General features: G+C 26.7%; 6 protein-coding genes across 6 annotated transcripts; 5 read left to right on the forward strand and 1 right to left on the reverse strand.

Annotated features, from left to right (window-relative positions):
* Nucleotides 1–3,636: 3,636 nt before the first annotated feature.
* On the forward strand, nt 3,637–4,887 carry OCT59_014837 (uncharacterized protein; the record flags this gene model as incomplete). The annotated part of the gene is made up of 7 exons (XM_066150277.1): nt 3,637–3,645; nt 3,720–3,808; nt 3,879–4,314; nt 4,380–4,457; nt 4,541–4,655; nt 4,738–4,802; nt 4,876–4,887. The coding sequence occupies 7 exons, from the start codon at nt 3,637–3,639 to the stop codon at nt 4,885–4,887; spliced, it is 804 nt and encodes a 267-aa protein (XP_066002458.1).
* A 31-nt stretch (nt 4,888–4,918) lies between these two features.
* Nucleotides 4,919–5,333, forward strand: OCT59_014838 (uncharacterized protein; the record flags this gene model as incomplete). Its single annotated transcript, XM_066150278.1, has 3 exons — nt 4,919–5,055; nt 5,121–5,147; nt 5,216–5,333. 3 exons carry the CDS (start codon nt 4,919–4,921, stop codon nt 5,331–5,333), a joined length of 282 nt encoding a protein of 93 aa, XP_066002459.1.
* A 61-nt stretch (nt 5,334–5,394) lies between these two features.
* Nucleotides 5,395–6,165, forward strand: OCT59_014839 (uncharacterized protein; the record flags this gene model as incomplete). The annotated part of the gene is made up of 4 exons (XM_066150279.1): nt 5,395–5,511; nt 5,640–5,657; nt 5,733–5,860; nt 5,988–6,165. 4 exons carry the CDS (start codon nt 5,395–5,397, stop codon nt 6,001–6,003), a joined length of 279 nt encoding a protein of 92 aa, XP_066002460.1. The 3' UTR covers nt 6,004–6,165.
* A 1,931-nt stretch (nt 6,166–8,096) lies between these two features.
* OCT59_014840 (uncharacterized protein) lies at nt 8,097–8,681 on the forward strand (the record flags this gene model as incomplete). The annotated part of the gene is made up of 1 exon (XM_025313665.2): nt 8,097–8,681. One exon carries the CDS (start codon nt 8,097–8,099, stop codon nt 8,679–8,681), a length of 585 nt encoding a protein of 194 aa, XP_025186808.2.
* Nucleotides 8,682–13,549: 4,868 nt separating this feature from the next.
* Nucleotides 13,550–15,242, forward strand: OCT59_014841 (uncharacterized protein; the record flags this gene model as incomplete). Its single annotated transcript, XM_066150280.1, has 8 exons — nt 13,550–13,558; nt 13,680–13,890; nt 13,976–14,050; nt 14,215–14,303; nt 14,370–14,447; nt 14,540–14,689; nt 14,949–14,954; nt 15,021–15,242. The coding sequence occupies 8 exons, from the start codon at nt 13,550–13,552 to the stop codon at nt 15,240–15,242; spliced, it is 840 nt and encodes a 279-aa protein (XP_066002461.1).
* A 3,347-nt stretch (nt 15,243–18,589) lies between these two features.
* OCT59_014842 (uncharacterized protein) lies at nt 18,590–19,174 on the reverse strand (the record flags this gene model as incomplete). Its single annotated transcript, XM_025313667.2, has 1 exon — nt 18,590–19,174. The coding sequence occupies one exon, from the start codon at nt 19,172–19,174 to the stop codon at nt 18,590–18,592; it is 585 nt and encodes a 194-aa protein (XP_025186810.2).
* Between the last annotated feature and the right edge of the window lie 352 nt (nt 19,175–19,526).

The following is a 19,526-nucleotide window of genomic DNA, read 5'->3' on the forward strand; positions in this document are numbered from 1 at the left end:
CGCCATACCCCACTAAGTGAACACAGCATACACTATATCTTTCAAATATATATAGAAATCCATCAAGTCATCTGATGTATTTTGTCCTAACCTTTTTCACATTTCTTCCGAATAAAATAAAATAAAATGATATACTAACTTTACCTAATACTTCGCACGATCTATATTATAAATTAACCCACGCATATATTAATTACTTAAATAAATAATGATTAATCTTAATTAACAATTACGCAAATTATATGCATAAAGTTACATAAAACTTGACTATAAAAGTTAGATAATTACGTAAACTACAAGTCTATAATTAAATTATTTTCATAGCTAGTAGAATTTTTTTTTTAAAAAAAAAGTATCGACTAATAATTATTCCATAAATTTAGTCTTAAGCCTTATAAAAGATTTTTCATAAAAATGATCAAAGTCTGAGTTTCTTTGGGAATGAAACTAGAAAATGATCATTTATCGGAGTTTTTTCCAGAATTTTTTTTATACTAGGGAAGCCTTATATAAGATTTTATTGCATCGCATTTTCATATTCAAAGTTAAACATGCACTGATATTAGACCAATATTAAATTATATAAAAATTAGTTAAAATTAAGAATTATTATAGTTATAATATATCAATTATATCACGTAAAAGATAGAATCACACTTACCAAATATTTATTAATAGAAGGGAGATCCATTAAATAGTTGAGCCGCAAATGGATCGGTTGTAGTTTGTAATGGCAGATGCACAACTTGATTTACAATTATGTTAAAAGGTGCATATCTTCTATATATTCTAATATTTCTACGTCTTTGACGTTGAATTAGTTGAATTCTCCTATTAAACATTCTTTGATGATCGATTAAAATTAATAGAAGGATCGAGTAAATTGTTTAATGATATTGTAAAAAATAAGATTGGAGGTGGTAAAGAAAATCGAGGAGGTTTTTATAGAGAAATTAAATAAAAGAATCTAACTCTAAAAAATAATAAATAAAGGAATTGTTCCTCCGATAGCGAATTGACGAAATGAACCGAAAGCGATTACATATATACAAATTCGAAACTTTGATCCGAGTCCTTACATGCACTTTATCCTAAACTAGATATACATGAACCTTATTAAATCAAATTACGTTAAAATATATGTTTTCTTTAAAAACTTTATTTATAAAAATAAATTTAATTATATGATTATAAAGACATAATTAAGGTTTAATGACTCATCATTCAAGTTTCTAATGTTATACGAAATAGAAATTAATATTTCCTTTGAAATTTTAATTGAACACCTTTTTTTAGTTAGAATAACGATGACAAACATTAAAATCAGAAAAGTAACTTTAGGCGCAATAAATATTTATCAGTGACACAGAGAAAAAAAACTTTTTTTTTTTATTTGAATAAATAATGATCTATTGGTCTCATTGAGTTCCTTCTTGCTTTTATTAAGTTAGTGGGTCGAAAACTACGTACTTTAAAAAAAATATCATACTCTCCTTCTCTGAATTAGCCCAATTTTGCGATCTTGTGAAACATTGTTTGAAACATAATTTCTAATTAAAATAAAAAGCAAATTAAAACGTTTTTATTAAACTACTATTTTACGAGTTATTGTCATTATTGTCATTATTGTTTTATTGTGACACAACTTGCATGTGTAACACATTTTTTTTAGTAAAAAAGTTCTTTGGTTTATCCGCTATTTAACAATGGTTTATAAATAAAGTGAAATCTGTTGTACTAACCGTTCGGCATGAATAATGATCTGATTCGCAGATCAAATGATTAAATTTAAAATATTATTATTTCTTCAAGTCGAAGGAAGACAACTTTCTTATTTAAGTAAAACTGTAAAAATTATCTAACAAGTTTTTTTTCAGTTTTTTGTGGGAATAAAAACCGAGAGAAAGATATTTCAGTCACGTGTAGGATATAATGTAACATTAAAAATTTTCAATTCGTACTTTACATTCAGTTTATAAAATTATTTATATATGTTGTAGATGAAAACGGAATCTATGTGGATTCCGAATCCACATATGTGGATACGGGATGTTGGCCAGAATTAAAGCATAGTGCCGGACTAGGATTTTGTAATGCTGGCCAAGATCCGATTTCCACCGGTATTCAGAAACCACATACAACATATACAAGTGTTTTGAAGTTCCCATACTATATTACGAAAAAGAAAATTATTACAAATACAAAGTCTAATGTAATTCGTATATAACACATCAAATTAAGTCATAAAATTGGCTAATAAGGCTGCTCATTGGTAACTCCGTCATGCACAAATGTAGAAGAATTAACGAAAAAAGTAACAAATATTATTATGTATTATCGTAATAAAGAATTGCTGTAGAATTAGAAAAGCTATTTCTAACCTGCCTACTGTATTATCGACGATATCTATCTCGTGATAATTTAATAGTGTTTGATTCCCTACCCTATTATTATGTATGCAATGAGTCATACACCAAATAAAATCCGACAACGTTTCTGGCAATTTAACGTAATTTAGTAATATTCGAAACGAAAAAGTGGCTTTTACAAACATAAACTTATTGAAAACAATCAATTTATAAAAAAGGCAGTAATTTACCTTGTATTATTATGTTCTCATTATAAATTACCATATTTAGCTCAAAATAAGTATGTTATATATGGCCCGCTGTAGTTATTGTATCATATTTTTATATGTGATTAATTTCCTTTTTTTCTTTCATAGAAATCTTATTGATTGTTTAGCTGCCGAAACCGGGGTTTGACAAAAAAAAAATTTATTTATTATTTTTTTTTTTCTTATATCAAAAATAATAAAAAAAATTTTTTTTTTATTTGTTATTACAATCTGACCAATTTTGACCATTAAATTTCGCGGTTTCTTTATCCCCAGAAGTTGTTTACATAAATTAATTATTATAAAATTTCCCCTTGTTTTCCTTATTTTATCTTATTTTACTTTTTAAACATTTTAAATTGTAAAATCATTGTTAAAATTATTTAACCATACGCAGTAAATTTTGAAAGGAAACTTAAACATATCATCCCTTGCGTAATCACAAAATAAAATTGTATGTAAGCAAAGCACCGCTTATTTTTTTTTTTCGCTATCAGATCAATTTAAGTTAAAAACTTTCTCGGCCCATACTTTCCCATGCAAATTAGTTGCAAAATTTTAATGGATGAATGAGACTTTGTTTGAACTCTAATGTAATAATGTGTTATTACATAATATTGATAGTCCGCAGTCCGCAGCTTTTTAAACATTGTAATGCAATTCAACTTGTAAATCGCCGAATAGACATATAACTTTAACTGTATAACTGTAATTGTTTTTCATTACTTCTCCGCTTATTAATACCAAAATTTTTTTAAATTATCATAAGTACCTTTAAACAAATCAACAAACTCTTTACTTTTTCCTTAATATAGCGTGAAAAAAAATGAAACAATTGGTATTTTACTATAATCACGTGCCCGGGCTTTTTTGATTGCACTGTGGTGTGCTGTTACGCCTGCTTTGTCATACATTAAAAAATAATATAAAATCCACGTTTGCCCCAAAAAATCGAGTGTTTTTATATCGTATCACAAAAAAAAAAAAAAATTATTTCGTCTATTATAAATTGTACCAAAATGAAATTGGTAATTATTACTTATTTTTATATCGGTGAATTATATTAATTAAACTGATTATTATTACCATTTTTTTAAAATAGCTTCCTTTAAATCGTAATCAAATTAATACAAATGAATTTCTTAATAGATTGTGGATTAGATATTTCTTACTTTTGAGAATTTCCTTCTTGTGATATTATCGGATCAAAAGCACGAACAACATGTATCAGTTTCTGTTGAGGTTTCTTCCAATATATCAGATCATTCAGATCATACGTTGATGCTATATCAGAAAATAAAGAACATGACAGGAAACATCGTAAATTGGATCATTTAATTGATTTAGCTGGTGATGGTAGTGGAGTTGCAGGTGGTGAGTTCGTCATATGTTGGTTTTACCTTATAATATCGAATATACACCTACAATTTTATTTGGAAGGTAAAATAACTTTCAAATATTTAATAATTGAAGCTATTTTTATTTATCAATCGTATTTTTATAAACAGACGATGAAGGAATTGGTGCATTTCTTTGGTGATAGTGTACTTAAAAGTCGAACTCATTCACAACTTGGATCTACTATTATTTTTACCGGTGTCACTGCAGATTGGAATGTTGCGCGATCTTTATATTCAATAGCAGACATTCAATCTTGTATTGATAAAGTGAGACCTGTAAGATTTGGTGAACATCTGGTGAGTTTCGCTGATACACATATTTTCAGTAATTTTTTTTTATATAATTCTAACATACTCAATAGAATTTATATGAACTCGAAGTTGATGGTGCATATGGTTTAGATTATTGTAATTGGATGATTGATTGTGGAGGTGAAAAGGTAACTTAACATTTAAGGATATGGATATGTCTTAATTAATTATTTACTTATTATAAAAAAAAAACTTGAATCTTTTTTAATAGATTAGTATAGTGTCATCATCATCCATGGTACAAAATATACATCCTTTGCCTTTTGATGAGACGGTATTCAGTAATGCTGATGTTTTAACATTTTTATCCTTAAAATTCGGTCCCGGTCTCGGGGATTTATAATTTATATGATTTATATTTGTATATTATGGTATATTATAATATATTTTGTATATTATCATTCTTAGCGACTTGCGTGATAAGGATGGAGCTAGATTTGAAACTATTCTTATTGAAATTGGAAATTGTGTTGGTACGAATAAAATATAATTTAAGCTTAGCATGATTTAATTTAAATATTATAACTAATTAATTATATTTATTAGCCAACACTTTAAAAAATAAAGGAAATGATTTATTCCCTTTACGATGAATGGAATTATTTTTGATATAATAGGTTTTTTGAGTCAACATCTAAGGGCCGTAGGATTACGTGGTATTCCCTTCTATGCAGTATATCCTATGGCTGAGGAATCCCTCAAATATTCTAATATATGTGGGGAATGGTACGTTATTTAATTGTTATTAATAATGAAACAGATATTTGTTAATACTATCTTTATGTCATTAGGATGTGTACCGAGAGACAGCAAAAAATGTACTTGCCAGATAATCTGATGCATTATCAAGACATGATTGAGCAATCGTTATTATATTATGCGATAGTTCATTACAGGAAAAATATCAAGAACCATGCGTTGTCTTCGCTGTACATCTGTCATTACGTAGTGGTGCAGCCATTAATTCATTAGATAGTGGGGAAATAATTCAAGCAATTCAATAATATTTACAAGTTTGTACATTGTAATAATTATTATTATATTACTTTTTCGCGTGACTAATTAATGAGAAATTTAAGAAGAATCCAGTATGATTGTGAGGAGGCGATGTCAGCGTTTAAAGGTTTACAAACAAAATCTAGTATATATCTTCCAATTGACATTCGATTGACAGTCAATGAGGTAACAAATATGTTGAGAGAAAGGAAACCACCTCAGCATGTTTAGAATCGGTCAATATAAGGCCGAATTTACCGAACTCATGAGTGTTTAGATATCGTTAATATTTCTATTAATTCACAATTTGTTAGGACTGTTATGACAGAAATGTAAGTTTGATGTTTAATATTATTTACATATTTTGTTTGAATTCTCTAATAAAATTGTTTTATTATTATTTTAAGCTTGCCTCAAATATTGTATTGGTTAATCTTGGAAAAGATTCGCTAATAGCATCCTTGAATGGAACACTTAATATTCATAATACAAAAACATCATTAACTTCAGCGGAAAATCAATTAAATCAACAAAGGTATGTTTGTAGGGAATTTAATGTCTCAAAACTTATTAATGAATTAACTGAACAAATAGTAAGTTTTAACAAAATAATCTTTTTTTTAATAATAAAATATATTAATAATTTTCTCTAATTTTATTAGTATGGATGTAGAATAGATGAATTTGAAGAAGATAAGAGAAATTCAAGATTTATTTGAATAATGAAAATTTTAAAATTATTACAACTGATAATCAAACTAGGATTAAATTAACTAATCGTATTATGAGAATCTGTATTCAAATAATTATATTAATAAAGTGATTAATATTGTGATTTGTAAAAAAAAAAAGAACGATAAAAACGTAAAAAATTTTTATATTTTACAAATTATAGCTGAAAATACAAAGTGATTTTTTTACATGAAATTTATTTTGAAACAATTAAAAAGTTTATTATAATCGAAAGAAATGAATAATTTCATTATTTTTGCGAGAAAAAGAATTTCTCATGACGCAGTATATTTTTAAGGTCTTTGCCAACTCTGTAAAAAATTTTTATCCGTGAATATGATACATTTACGAAAAAAAACACGAAATGAATTTTTTATATGTCAACCGAACTGGGGACAAATTTTTTTTTCAAAGTCTTTTTTTCATCTAAAATCATCTTTTTTTTTTGGAAATCTTAGATGTTTTTACATGTAAAATTCATTTTATATACAACTTGGATAAATTTTTTTATTTTTATTTTTATTTTTTATATTTTGTTTAGTTAACCTTACGAACATTTTTTTTTCTACTTCTCTTTATTTAATACTATTTTCTTTAAAAATGTCGACCCGCTTTTCACATTTTAAATAGCTTAATAAATAAACTAATAAATATATTATCGCTATATGTGCCTCACGTCGACCTTTCAGTTCCTCCCTCTCTCCTGAAAATCCAGAGGAGTGCTTCCTGTGGAGGCCACCCTACGGTGGTCCTTCCTCCTAATAACGGGTGAAAATATTGATATTAGTATGACTGCGGATTTTTAATAAAAATGATAGGAAGCGGAAAGAGTTTTTTCCAAGTCGGCAAAACCTTAGTAACGTTAGAATTTTTGTTAACTTGTTTTTGCGTCACATGATTAATAATAAATTCCTTCAAATGAAATTCCAAATTATCTCTTTGAACATTAGAAAAGATCAAGTAATCTTGGTGTTGCTCTTCACCTTGTCTGAGTTCGATACTTTTTGTTCAAGAATTGAACAATTAAAGTGTATGATCAGATGATGTTCTCATTTAATATGATGTGGTAAATTTGAAGATCATTTGGTGGGTGGTAAATTTGAGGATCATTTGGTGGGTTGTAAATTTTATCATTTGTATAGTTTAAAGTTTAAAGATGACTGATTGATGTTAGGGCAGCCTTGAAAAAGATAATGTCGATAGGAAAAAAACTATTTTAAAAGGAAATAAAGGTAAAGATAAGGCCAGAGGCTTTTTTTTCTTTTTTTTTTTTTTTTTTTAAAAAAAAAATAGAGGAAAATAAGAAAAAATCTTTCTTTTATAGCTTTTTTTTTACATTAAACAAAATAAATAATTTTAAAATAAATGTCGATCATACTGTAAATTAATTATATTAATTTTTTTTTCCTTTTATTGATTTATACGCTATGCTAACGAACAATATCAAGGCTTATTTGTTTATTTATGCTATTTGTAACTTATATTATATTAGTTTATAATAATCGGGTCATTGACACAAACTGACAAACTGAGCTTTTCGTACGACGTGAAATTTTTTAAAATAAAACTATGAAAAAGATTGAAAAAATGTATGTGATATTTTTGAGTCAGTTACACAAACAAGTATTTAATTTTTTTTATATAAGGTCAAAAAAAATTAAAAAATCAGAAAAAAAATTTCGTGAAAAAATTCTTATTCCCGTATCTATCACATATTTATCTGACTTATCGATAAAATTAAGAACTTACATTTTATCGGATTTATCGATCAACTTATATCTAAATTTCGAAATTAAAAACTTATAATTTTATTCCTATTTTTCTATCTATATATATTTATTTAGAAAAGCGATAATATTTCCAGGATTTTTTTAATGGGTTAAAGGAAATTTTAATTGAATTTCATATTTTACCCGAGTAATTACATACTGTATATCATACTATATATATAAACAAACTCTGGAAACAATAATTCGTCCTGAAAAAATTGATACCTCATTTATTTTATATCAATATAACTCGATAGTCGAAAGAAAACTATGAATACTAATAAATCATCACCAAATAATTTTAGTAACAATGTCCACGAATCTAATTTACAAACAACAACTTCTACGCAGCAGGCATACGATACATACGATACATATACGCATGTCACATATAGTAATGATGTTAATAATGCGATTTTTGATCAACAATCTCAACAATCCATGTCGAACAACAACGCCAATATCGCTTCACCTAATCATAATCATCAGCAACAATATCAATATATTCATCAATCCGACATTCCTAACAACACTGTTACTATTACTCCTGACAACAATTATCAACAATCCATGTCCAACAATAACGTTAATATTTCTACTGATAATAATCATCACGTTTCAAACAATATTCCTCATAATAACATTCAGCAGCAATCCACGTTCAATAACGTTTCACCTCCGCAACAAAATCAACCTAGTGATTCATCTCAATCTAATATCCTTCCTTTGCTTAATTCGTTTGGTATTAATATTAGTTCTCCTCAGGCGACTATTATTATTATGCCTACAACTAATTCGGATATTCAAAATCAGCTTCAGCAAGTTCTTGCTTATTTGAATCGTTCTCAACAATAAATTCGTAATATTCAATGAATAGGATTTTCATGTTTCATAATATTCTTTATCCTTTATTTATTTATTCCTTTGTATTTCTAACATATAATGGTTAGTAAAGTTATTACTGTCGCGGTAGAAATACATAGTATGACCAAACCATTGTATCTTTCAACATTATTTAATAAATATTATTATTATCTTAATCCTCAACAGTGGTAAAGAGAACTATACATTTTTTACATTTTTTAAAATTTTGATTATATCGCAGCACGTGAATTTGAGATTCTCTGGTTAAATAACCAAAGTTTTTTTTTATGAATGATAACGATAGTACTGTATATGCAATGATACAGTGAATGAATATAATGCTTAAATTATCTAATTGCGAAAAAAATTAATTTTTTATTTATTCAATTAAAATAATTTAATTTATTACAATTCTTTCACTTGTTCTTTCAAAAGGCAACTCCAACGAAAAATATCAAAAAATTTTTCTGTAAATTCCCTAAACTACTTTTTAAGTCGAAATTAGCTTTTTGTAAGTTAAAACCTTTTTTATAATGGGTCGTGAGGAATAGTACCGGCAATATTATCCACCTTTATTCAAATATTTAATATTTTTTAATTTATTATATGGTATCCCCATTCTATTATATTATTCGGTAAAATTGTTTCCATTTGACATTTTTGAATCAAGTTATCAATTTTTTCATTTCAAGATGTCCATTTTGAAAAATGTTCCTTCATTATCAAGAATTTTAAATCCATCAAAATTCTTACTTATTATATTTATCGCTTCTAATTTTTCATCATGTGAAAATGATTCGTCATTAAGAATGGTTTGTTTTACAGATTCATATTGTTCTTCCTCATTTTTATCATAACCCTTTAATAAATATGCTTTATTAATTGCATCACTAACTAATTCATTTCTAATAGAAGACATATTATATGTAAATATTATTTCTTAGGAGCGAGAATTGTTTGATAACTTCCCACTCAGATATGTATTATTATTTGTTATATAATGTTAACGTGCTATTTACAACAGCCGATCGTGTTACGTACGGGAACGGGAGTATGTTGAACAGTCCTATTTATATCAAATTTTTAAATAAATCCAAATTACTGTATATAAATTCTAATTATTTAAACACCTTTATTTCGAACTTATTTGTATAATTTTACAATCCGGATTTTCCGGTAAAATTCGGTCGTAAGAATCGGGAAAATTTTCAATTCGGTCACATTAATTTCCGGAGTTTTAACGGAATTTCCCGAAAAGCAAGGAGTAAAAAGAATGACTAGGACATCATCATTTTATCACTTCAATTTTGCCGATCATTTGTCGATATATTTTTTTGAAAAATTTCATCAGTATTTACTGTACTTATTTATGTGTAACTTCTACCCACCATAAAGTGGAACTATATAAAGTTTTTTTTTTTATAAACCTTTTATTAATAGAGCTATATAAAGTAAATTGTGATAAAACTGAAAAGTATTTTAATTTTTAAATATAATTGTGAATGCTATATGTGCTGTATTAACACGTGCGGGTAATCCTGCATCGTTTTTTTGTTTTATTTCATATTCGTACTTCATAATGACGAAATATATTATTATTGTTTGTGTTCCGTCTTTGTTTATTATGCCAATCAAAATTCTCAAATAATTAAAATAAGCCTTACAAGTTACAACCTCATTATATAGATTGATATACCCATTTAAGATATATATATATATATATAAGGTAAATTCGGCGTACATGCAACTCTTACCTAAAATTTTTTAACTCATTTTTTTTTTTTAATAGAACATAAAATAAATTGATTTTGTACAATTTTTTAATATAAATAATCAGATACGTTAGACTTTGGGGGGATCGAAAAAGAACAAATTTAAATAAAAAAATTTTTTTATTATAAGCCATTGGTTTTTAGTAAAAAAAAATAATATTTTTTTTTACAATGAAATTTATTTAATTTTAATCTAGAAATATCAATTATAAAAAATATATATAAAATTGTCTAAAATAAAAATTCTTTAGAAAGTTTAACGTACAATGACAAAATATGAATTCCTGATGAATATTTTAAATATTACTAACAGAAATTTGTGTGTGAGAGAATTTAAATGGAAAACAAAATGAAGAAAGAATCAATCAAAAAAAATAAAAATAAAAAAAATTTTCAATATATTGTGAACATATTTGTAAAACAAATAAAAAAGCTCTCTTTCTTTATGATGGTTCCAATGGAAATATTTTAACTTTTCCTAGTAAAGAATAATACCAAAGTACACAAGAAATTCAAGTAATTGATTTTTGATCACTAAATTTCTTTGTGAACAAAGCGTTGTGGGACGAAGTCTGCCACCCTTCAGTCCCTTCATCCACACAAATTTAAATGAATTATAAAATAGAACATTATATGCAGGAGTGATCGGCATTAACACCCAAAATACTAAGATTCCTGCGCCTCATTCCTAATTAGATACCACAGCTTTATCTACAGATGTATGAACTGAAGGTTACATAAATTTTTATAAATAAAGGATCACAGTAGTATGCAAGGATTATCTCTAAGTCTCTAACATTAACAAGACTGTATTTTTCCCTCCAAACATGGCCACTTTAATTACTACCTTTTTTTACTGATTGACAGTTACAACCTCTGATTTTAAAAAAAGGTCTGGGCTTTGAGTTGCGCTAAGTATACATCCAGTTCTTTCTTTTTTTTTTATGATGCCAGATGGAATATTACATAAAACAAGTTAACTATAATGTTTCTTTTTCAATATAGTGAGGATATTTAAGTTTAATTGTCAAGATCTAACCTCTAGTCTAACCCCAGAGAATTTATCTTGAGATGAAGCTTCCTTATTCGTGTTATCTAAAATTAAACCACCAGCAATCGGCAAAATTCTCGGCATTAAATTTTGCTGCTGGTAATATTGTACATACGGAAACATGCATAAAGATCTTTTCCTTACAAGAACGAGTTTTTACTTTATAACATTTAATTTTTTTAAGTGGATAAAGATAAGGTTTATTTATTTATATTTAATCGATAAATATTTTCATCATATTTATAAAAAAAAAATTTTTTTAGATGACTATCAATTTATTTATTAATCCTTTGTTTGTATTGCAAGCAAATATGCCTGCACTGATGTATTTTAAATTTAATTATCACTGTGATATTTCTAACGAATAATGCTCTAATTTTTTCCCTTTTTTTTAGAAAAATAATTCTATTATTTAAAATACCTCAACGGCTCAACCTCTTCAATATACTGAAATTTAACCTTATTTATTTTTTATTCATTCAAGTTTCAGATGTTAAACGAAATTGAAATTGGAAATTTTAATTAAACTAAACAAAAACTTTTTGGCACAGATACAAGCACAAATATTTACCAAATATGGCTTTTATTAGTGATATAATGATCAGCAGGATATATTTTCATTATAGATTTATTATATTTATATTTAGCACAAAAATTACGTATGTAACTAATTTCCTTTTTTTCAATTTTTTTATTTATTTTTATTGTTTATATTCAATTTTTTCATAATAAATATTGATTGTTTAGCTGCTTGATCTTTGTAGCGCAAAACTGGAGTTGGAAAAAAAATTTTTTTTTTCACTACAATCTGACTATTAGTAATTTTCACGATATCTTATCCCCGAAATTCATTATTTTTACAAAATTTCTCACAGTTTTCCTTATTTACTTTTAAGGATTAAAATTAATAACAACATACTAGTTAAAGTTGGTCAGTAAAATTTTGAAAGGAAATTAAACATAATGTATTTATTTTATTTTATTTTATTTTTAAAATTTAGACAATGATGGGGCCCTAAAAGCCTGTGGGATGAACCCCTAAAAAGGAAGCTACACGACCCACTATGAATGTAAAAAAAACCCAACCTCCTCAAATCGTCCTGCCTGTTATTTAAAAAAACAACACTAGGCATGACCTGCATTGTAAGGAAACGGATATATATGAAAAGAAGAAGAAAAGAATGAAAAGAAAGAAAAAAAGAAACTATTATCATTTAAAAAATCTATATAAGAATTTTAACCCAAAAAATCGGTCCACCCTCCAGAATGTAAATAATTGGAAGTAATAAGGACCAACCACAGTGGAGTCGGAGGCCTAGGAGTTTGGAACCCTAGACATAAACGGATGTCTACGGGGTAAGGCAGAGGAATTCGCGGCGGTAGGTATAGAAGACGAATCCAAAGTAGGGCTCAGATTAACCGTATTGGACGTGGAATTAGAAGAGCGGGAAGTGGTAAAACGTTTAACTCGTTTTTTGTTTTTAGTAGTGATATGCGTGCGTTCCCAAGCGCGAAGGTTATTATTGTGCTGAGGCAAATCGTTTGGTATAATGATTGCTGAATAGCTAAAAAGAATTCAAATATAATTTTTTTGGTCAACGTTGCTTTGAACGTGAACGAATGTACTAAGTCATAAAGACTTTGAGGATCAACTGTGTAAAATTAAATAAATTTCGTGTGATGAAAACATCAAAAAGATCATATCTCTCAACACTATCAAAATTTGTTTGTGGGTTTATAAAGTGGAGTTAATAAAAGGACGTAAATTATCACGAAAACCCAAAAGGAAGTTGATGTCTGGTTCTTTGAAACAGGTCGGACAGGGAATACCATTGTCCGAATGTATCATGCACATCATATATGTGTTCACTATAATCACGTGCCCGGCTTTTGATTGGTGTGCTGTTACACCTGCTTTGTCATACCTTAAAAAATAATATAAAATCAGGTCTTTTTCACGTTTGTCCTAAAAAAATTCTTTAGGTGTTTTTATATCGTATCACAAAAAAAAAATAATTTATTTAAATTGTACCGAAATGAAATTGGTAATTACTACTTATTTTTATATTGGTGAATTAAATTAATTAAACTGATTATTATTACCATTTTTAAAATAGGCATCCTTTAAAGTCATAATCAAATTAACGCAAATGAATTTCTTAATAGATTGTGGATTATATACTTCTTACTTTTGAGAATTTTCCTTCTTGTGATATTATCGGATCAAAAGCACAACAACATTCATCAGTTTCTGTTGAAGTTTCTTCCAATATATCAAATCATTCGGATCATACATCATCTTCTAATGATGCTATATCAGAAAATAAAGAAAATGATAAGAAACGTCGTAAGTTGGATCATCTAATTGATTCAACTGGTGATGATAGTGGAAACGCCTGAATTTAGTAGCATCGATTGGAATATTGATTTCATATTTATTACCAATTATAATCATATGTTAGCTTTACCTTATATTACTGAATATACTAGTTTCAAAGGAAAGATTACGCTACAGAGCCTACAGTTTTATTTGGACGGTAAAATAATTTTTAAATATTAAATAATTGAATCTATATTTATTTATTAATCATATTTTTTCTTTTATGGACGGAATTGTTGTATTTCTTTGGTGATAGTGTACTTAAAAGTCGAACTCATTCACAACTTGGATTTACTAATATTTTTACCGGTGTCACTGCAGATTGGAATGTTGCACGATCTTTATATTCAATAGCAGACATTCAATCTTGTATTGATAAAGTGAGACCTGTAGGATTTGGTGAAAATCTGGTGAGGATCGCTGATACACATATTTTCAGTAATTTTTTTTTTATATAATTCTAACATACTCAATAGAATTTATATGAACTCGAAGTTACTGCTGCATATGGTTCAGGTTATTGTAATTGGATGATTGATTGTGGAGGTGAAAAGGTATTAACTTAACATTTAAGGATATGGATATGTTACTTAATTAATTAATTATTTATTATAAAAAAAAAATTGAATTTAATAGATTAGTATAGTGTCATCATCATCCACGGTACAAAATATACATCCTTTCTCCTTTTGATGAGACGGTATTAAATAATGCTGATGTTATCATTCTTAGCGACTTGCGTGATAAGGATGGAGCTAGATTCGAAACCATTCTTATTGAAATTGAAATTGTATTGGTACGAGTAAATATAATTTAAATTTAACATGATTTAATAACATTCTTTAAATATTATAACTAATTAATTATCATATTTAATAGCCAACACTTTAAAAAAATAAAGGAAATGTTTTATTCCCTTATACGATGAATGGAATTATTTTTGATATAATAGGTTTTTTGAGTCAACATCTAAGGGCCGTAGGATTACGTGGTATTCCCTTTTATGCAGTATCTCCTATAGCTGATGAATCCCTCAAATATTCTAATATATGTAGGGAATGGTACGTTAATCAATTGTTATTGAAACAAGAACCAGATATTTGTTAATACTATCTTTATGTCATTAGGATGTGTACCGAGAGACAGCAAAAATGTACTTGCCAGATAATCTGATACATCATCAAGACATGTTTGGGCAATCGTTATTATATTATGCATCTAGAGCTGATAGTTCATTACAGGAAAAATATCAAGAACCATGCGTTGTCTTCGCTGGACATCTGTCATTACGTAGTGGTGCAGCCATTAATTCATTAGAAAGTGGGGAAATAATTCAAACAATTCAATAATATTTACAAGTTTGTACATTGTAATAATTATTATTATATTACTTTTTCGCGTGACTAATTAATGAGAAATTTAAGAAGAATCCAGTATGATTGTGAGGAGGCAATGTCAGCGTTTGAAGGTTTACAAATAAAATCTAGTATATATCTTCCAATTGACATTCGATTGACAGTCAATGAGGTAATAAATATGTTGAGAGAAAGGAAACCACCTCAGCATGTTTAGAATCGGTCAATATAAGGCCGAATTTACCGAACTCATTTATGAGTGTTTAGATATCGTTAATATTTCTATTAATTCACAATTTGTTAGGACTGTTATGACAGAAATGTAAGTTCGATTTTTAATATTATTTACATATTTTGTTTGAATTCTCTAATAAAATTGTTTTATTATTATTTTAAGCTTGCCTCAAATATTGTATTGGTTAATCTTGGAAAAGATTCGCTAATAGCATCCTTGAATGGAACACTTAATATTCATAATACAAAAACATCATTAACTTCAGCGGAAAATCAATTAAATCAACAAAGATATGTTTGTGGGGAATTCAATGTCTCAAAAGTTTATTAATGAATTAACTGAACAAATGGTAAGTTTTAACAAAATAATCTTTTTTTTAATAATAAAATATATTAATAATTTTCATTAATTTTATTAGTATGGATGTAGAATAGATGAATTTGAAGAAGATAAGAGGAGTTCAAGTTATAAAATTAGTTTTAATATCACCAAAAGCAATGATTTATTTGAATAATGAAAATTTTAAAATTATTACAACTGATAATCAAATTAGGATTAAATTAACAAACATCTTGGTCGAACAATTATCTGTATTCAAATAAATTATATTAATAAAGTGATTAATATTGTGATTTGTAAAAAAAAAAACGAACGATAAAAACGTAAAAAATTTTTATATTTTACAAATTAAAACTGAAAATACAAAGTGATTTTTTTACATGAAATTTATTTTGAAACAATTAAAAAGTTTATTATAATAATAAAATAAATAAAATTTCAAAAGAAATGAATAATTTCATTTCTCATAGCGCAGCAAATTTTTAAAAATTTTATCCGTGAATATGATACATTTACGGAAATAAAAAAAAACGAACTGGGGGATAAATTTTTTTTTCAAAGTCTTTTCATCTAAAATCTTTTTTTTTTTGGAAATATTAGATGTTTATAACTAACATAAATGGCAGATTACAAGCAAAATTTGACTAGGAATTATGCAGATGGATAATTTGTTTGTCGATAATCTAAAAAAATTAAAAATTTATATAAAAAGAATGTAATGGAGTTGGGGAAATGGGGAAATGAAGCTCGATTACACTTTTAAAACTTTCTTAACGTGTAAAATTCATTTTTTTATACGACTTGGATGAACTTTTTTTATTTTATTATGATATTTTGTTTAGTTAACCTTACGAACTTTTTTTTTCTACTTCTCTTTTTTTGGATTTCTATTCAAATATGATATATTAGATCACTAAAATGTTTTGATTTTTTGATTTTTTTGTTCGCTTAACGGCAAGAAAATAGGTTATGCATACAGTAACTATATAAGGTAAAAATCTTAATGTTTTAATAATAAAATCTAATAACATTTATTTGTTTTAGTTATAATTATGATTTAAATCTTTTTTTTTCATCCATTTATTTGATGGGGAATTGGGGAATTGAGATCCTCATAAAAATATCGAGCATTAAAATCCCGATCGAAAAATGGAGATAATCTGGCATTCATTTTACATGAAATTTTCACACATTATTTATTTTTATTATAATAATAAATTAATAATGGATACTGTAGATGTTCATATTTCATGTTTCGTTCTTTTTGTTTTATAATACATATTTCAAGGCAAAAGGTAAACCTCTAAAAAAACTTGACGAAGTTGAAGACTCTAAAAGTCAAGATGAAGTTCCCCCCAAAAAAGAAAGTCTCTTACTGCGCAAAAAAAAAGAAATTTGTTTTAAAAAAAATATCAACACTTTTTTTAAAACAAAAAGACTTAGCTAATGAATATAGTAATGTTAGCAAAGGAAGTGACATCTTAAAGCAAAAGACCATTAGCTTTCTGTGGATAGTGACTCATATCAAGCTGGTTTAAGGCGTGAAAGAAATACCTTTTTCTATTATTGAAGAAGTTTTAACCCTACTTGTGTAAAGATAAATTTAAGGGATCAAATGGTTAAGTTAATGATCAACAAACGTTACAATTTAAAGCAATATAATATTCGTGGGGAAGCAGCAACTAGTACGCCACTTCAGAATCTTAAAGCAATGCGTGTAACTGTTTTTCTTACCTGCCAATGCAACTGGAAGTGAAATTTTGTGTCCCTTGTTTATACATAAACATGAGAATCCCCGAGTTCTTAAAAATATTGATAGAAAATACTTCCAATAGCAAAAGTTTAATTTTTTTATAATGCGAAATTATAATATGCATATATACATAATATAATAAAACATTATTTTGAAACGTACATAATAATACTTTAAAAAAATTTTATTTAAAATTACTTTAATTAATAAATTTTAGATATCAAAATGTTTAACGAATTATTTAATATTATGTAAAAAAATATTAACACCCTTATTAATTCATGATATCATTTTTTTTAATACCCTGAAAAAAAAAATATCCAATTTGCCCAAATTTAGTTAGATTCTCTTTCATTTTGTGGACTGCGTATTGGCGCGGAAATTATTATTATATTGTTAATAATAATTAATTAATAAAAATATATATTTGAATAAATAAAAAAAAATTTTTTTTTCGCAATTAGATAATTTATGAAATGTGGTGTGCTTACATTATATTCATTTACTGTATTATTTCATATACTATCGCTATCATTCAAACTTTAGTTATTTAACCATTTGGTATTAAGAGTGAGTGACAATTTGATATGATCACGTGAGTGAATTATACGGTGATCGTCTTTTTTTAAGTTTTTCGACACATATACATTAGAAAGCAACTGATTTAAAATTGTTGTTAATAATTAGCTTTATATAGACAAAGATTTTTGACCATTGGTTACTTTGTTATTAGTTTTTATATGTTTTGGAGAAATCTTAAATTCACGTGCTGCGATATAAATTCTTGTAATCAAAATTTCAAAAAATGTATAGTTCTCTTTACCACTGTTAAAGGATTAAAAATAATAATATTTATTAAATAATGTTAAAAGATACAATGGTCTAGTTATACTATATATTTCTACTGCGACAGTAGTAACTTTACTAACAAAGGAATAAATAAATAAAGAATAAAGAATAAACATGAAAAAACCCTATTCATTGAATATTACGAATTTATTGTTGAAACCGAGTTTACGTTGAAAGATGATTTAAATAAGCAAGAACCGCTTGCTGAAGCTGATTTTGAATATCCGAATTAGTTGTAGGCATAATAATAATAGTCGACTGAGGAGAACTAATATTAATACCAAACGAATTAAGCAGAGGAAGGATATTAGATTGAGATGAATCACTAGGTTGATTTTGTTGCGGAAGTGAAACGTTATTGGACGTGGATTGCTGCTGATTGTTATTATGAGGAATATTGTTTGAATCGTGATGATTATTATCATTAGAAATAGTAACGTTATTGTTTGACGTGGGTTGTTGATAATTGTTATCAGGAGTAATAGTAGTGTTGTTAGGAATGCCGGGTTGATGAGTATGTTGATATTGTTGCTGATGATTATGATTAGGCGAAGCGACATTGGTGTTGTTGTTCAACATGGATTGTTGTTGAGATTGTTGATCAAAAATCGCATTATTAACATTATTACTATATGTGGCATGCGTATATGTATCGTATGTATCGTATGCCTGCGTAGCAGTTGTTGTTTGCAAATTAGATTCGTGGACATTGCTATTAAAATTGTTTGGTGATGAATTATTAATATTCATAGTTTTCTTTTTGCTATCGAGTTATATTGATATAAAATAAATGAGGTATCAATTTTTCAGAACGAATTATTGCTTCCAGAGTTTGTTTATAGTATATATAGTATGATATATGTATACTCGGATAAAATATGATATTTAATTAAAATTTCCTTTTAACTTATTTAAAAAATCCTGGAAATATCATCGCATTTTTAAATAAATATATATAGATAGAAAAATAGGAATAAAATTATGAGTTATGATCGATAAATCCGATAACATATAAGTTGATAAGTCCGGGAATAAGTGAAATTTTTTTTCTGATTTTTTTTTTTTTGATGTCAAAGTATTATCCGATCATTTATATATTAAA

Source organism: Rhizophagus irregularis, chromosome 22 (genome assembly GCF_026210795.1).
Source record: "Rhizophagus irregularis chromosome 22, complete sequence".
NCBI lineage: Eukaryota > Fungi > Glomeromycota > Glomeromycetes > Glomerales > Glomeraceae > Rhizophagus > Rhizophagus irregularis.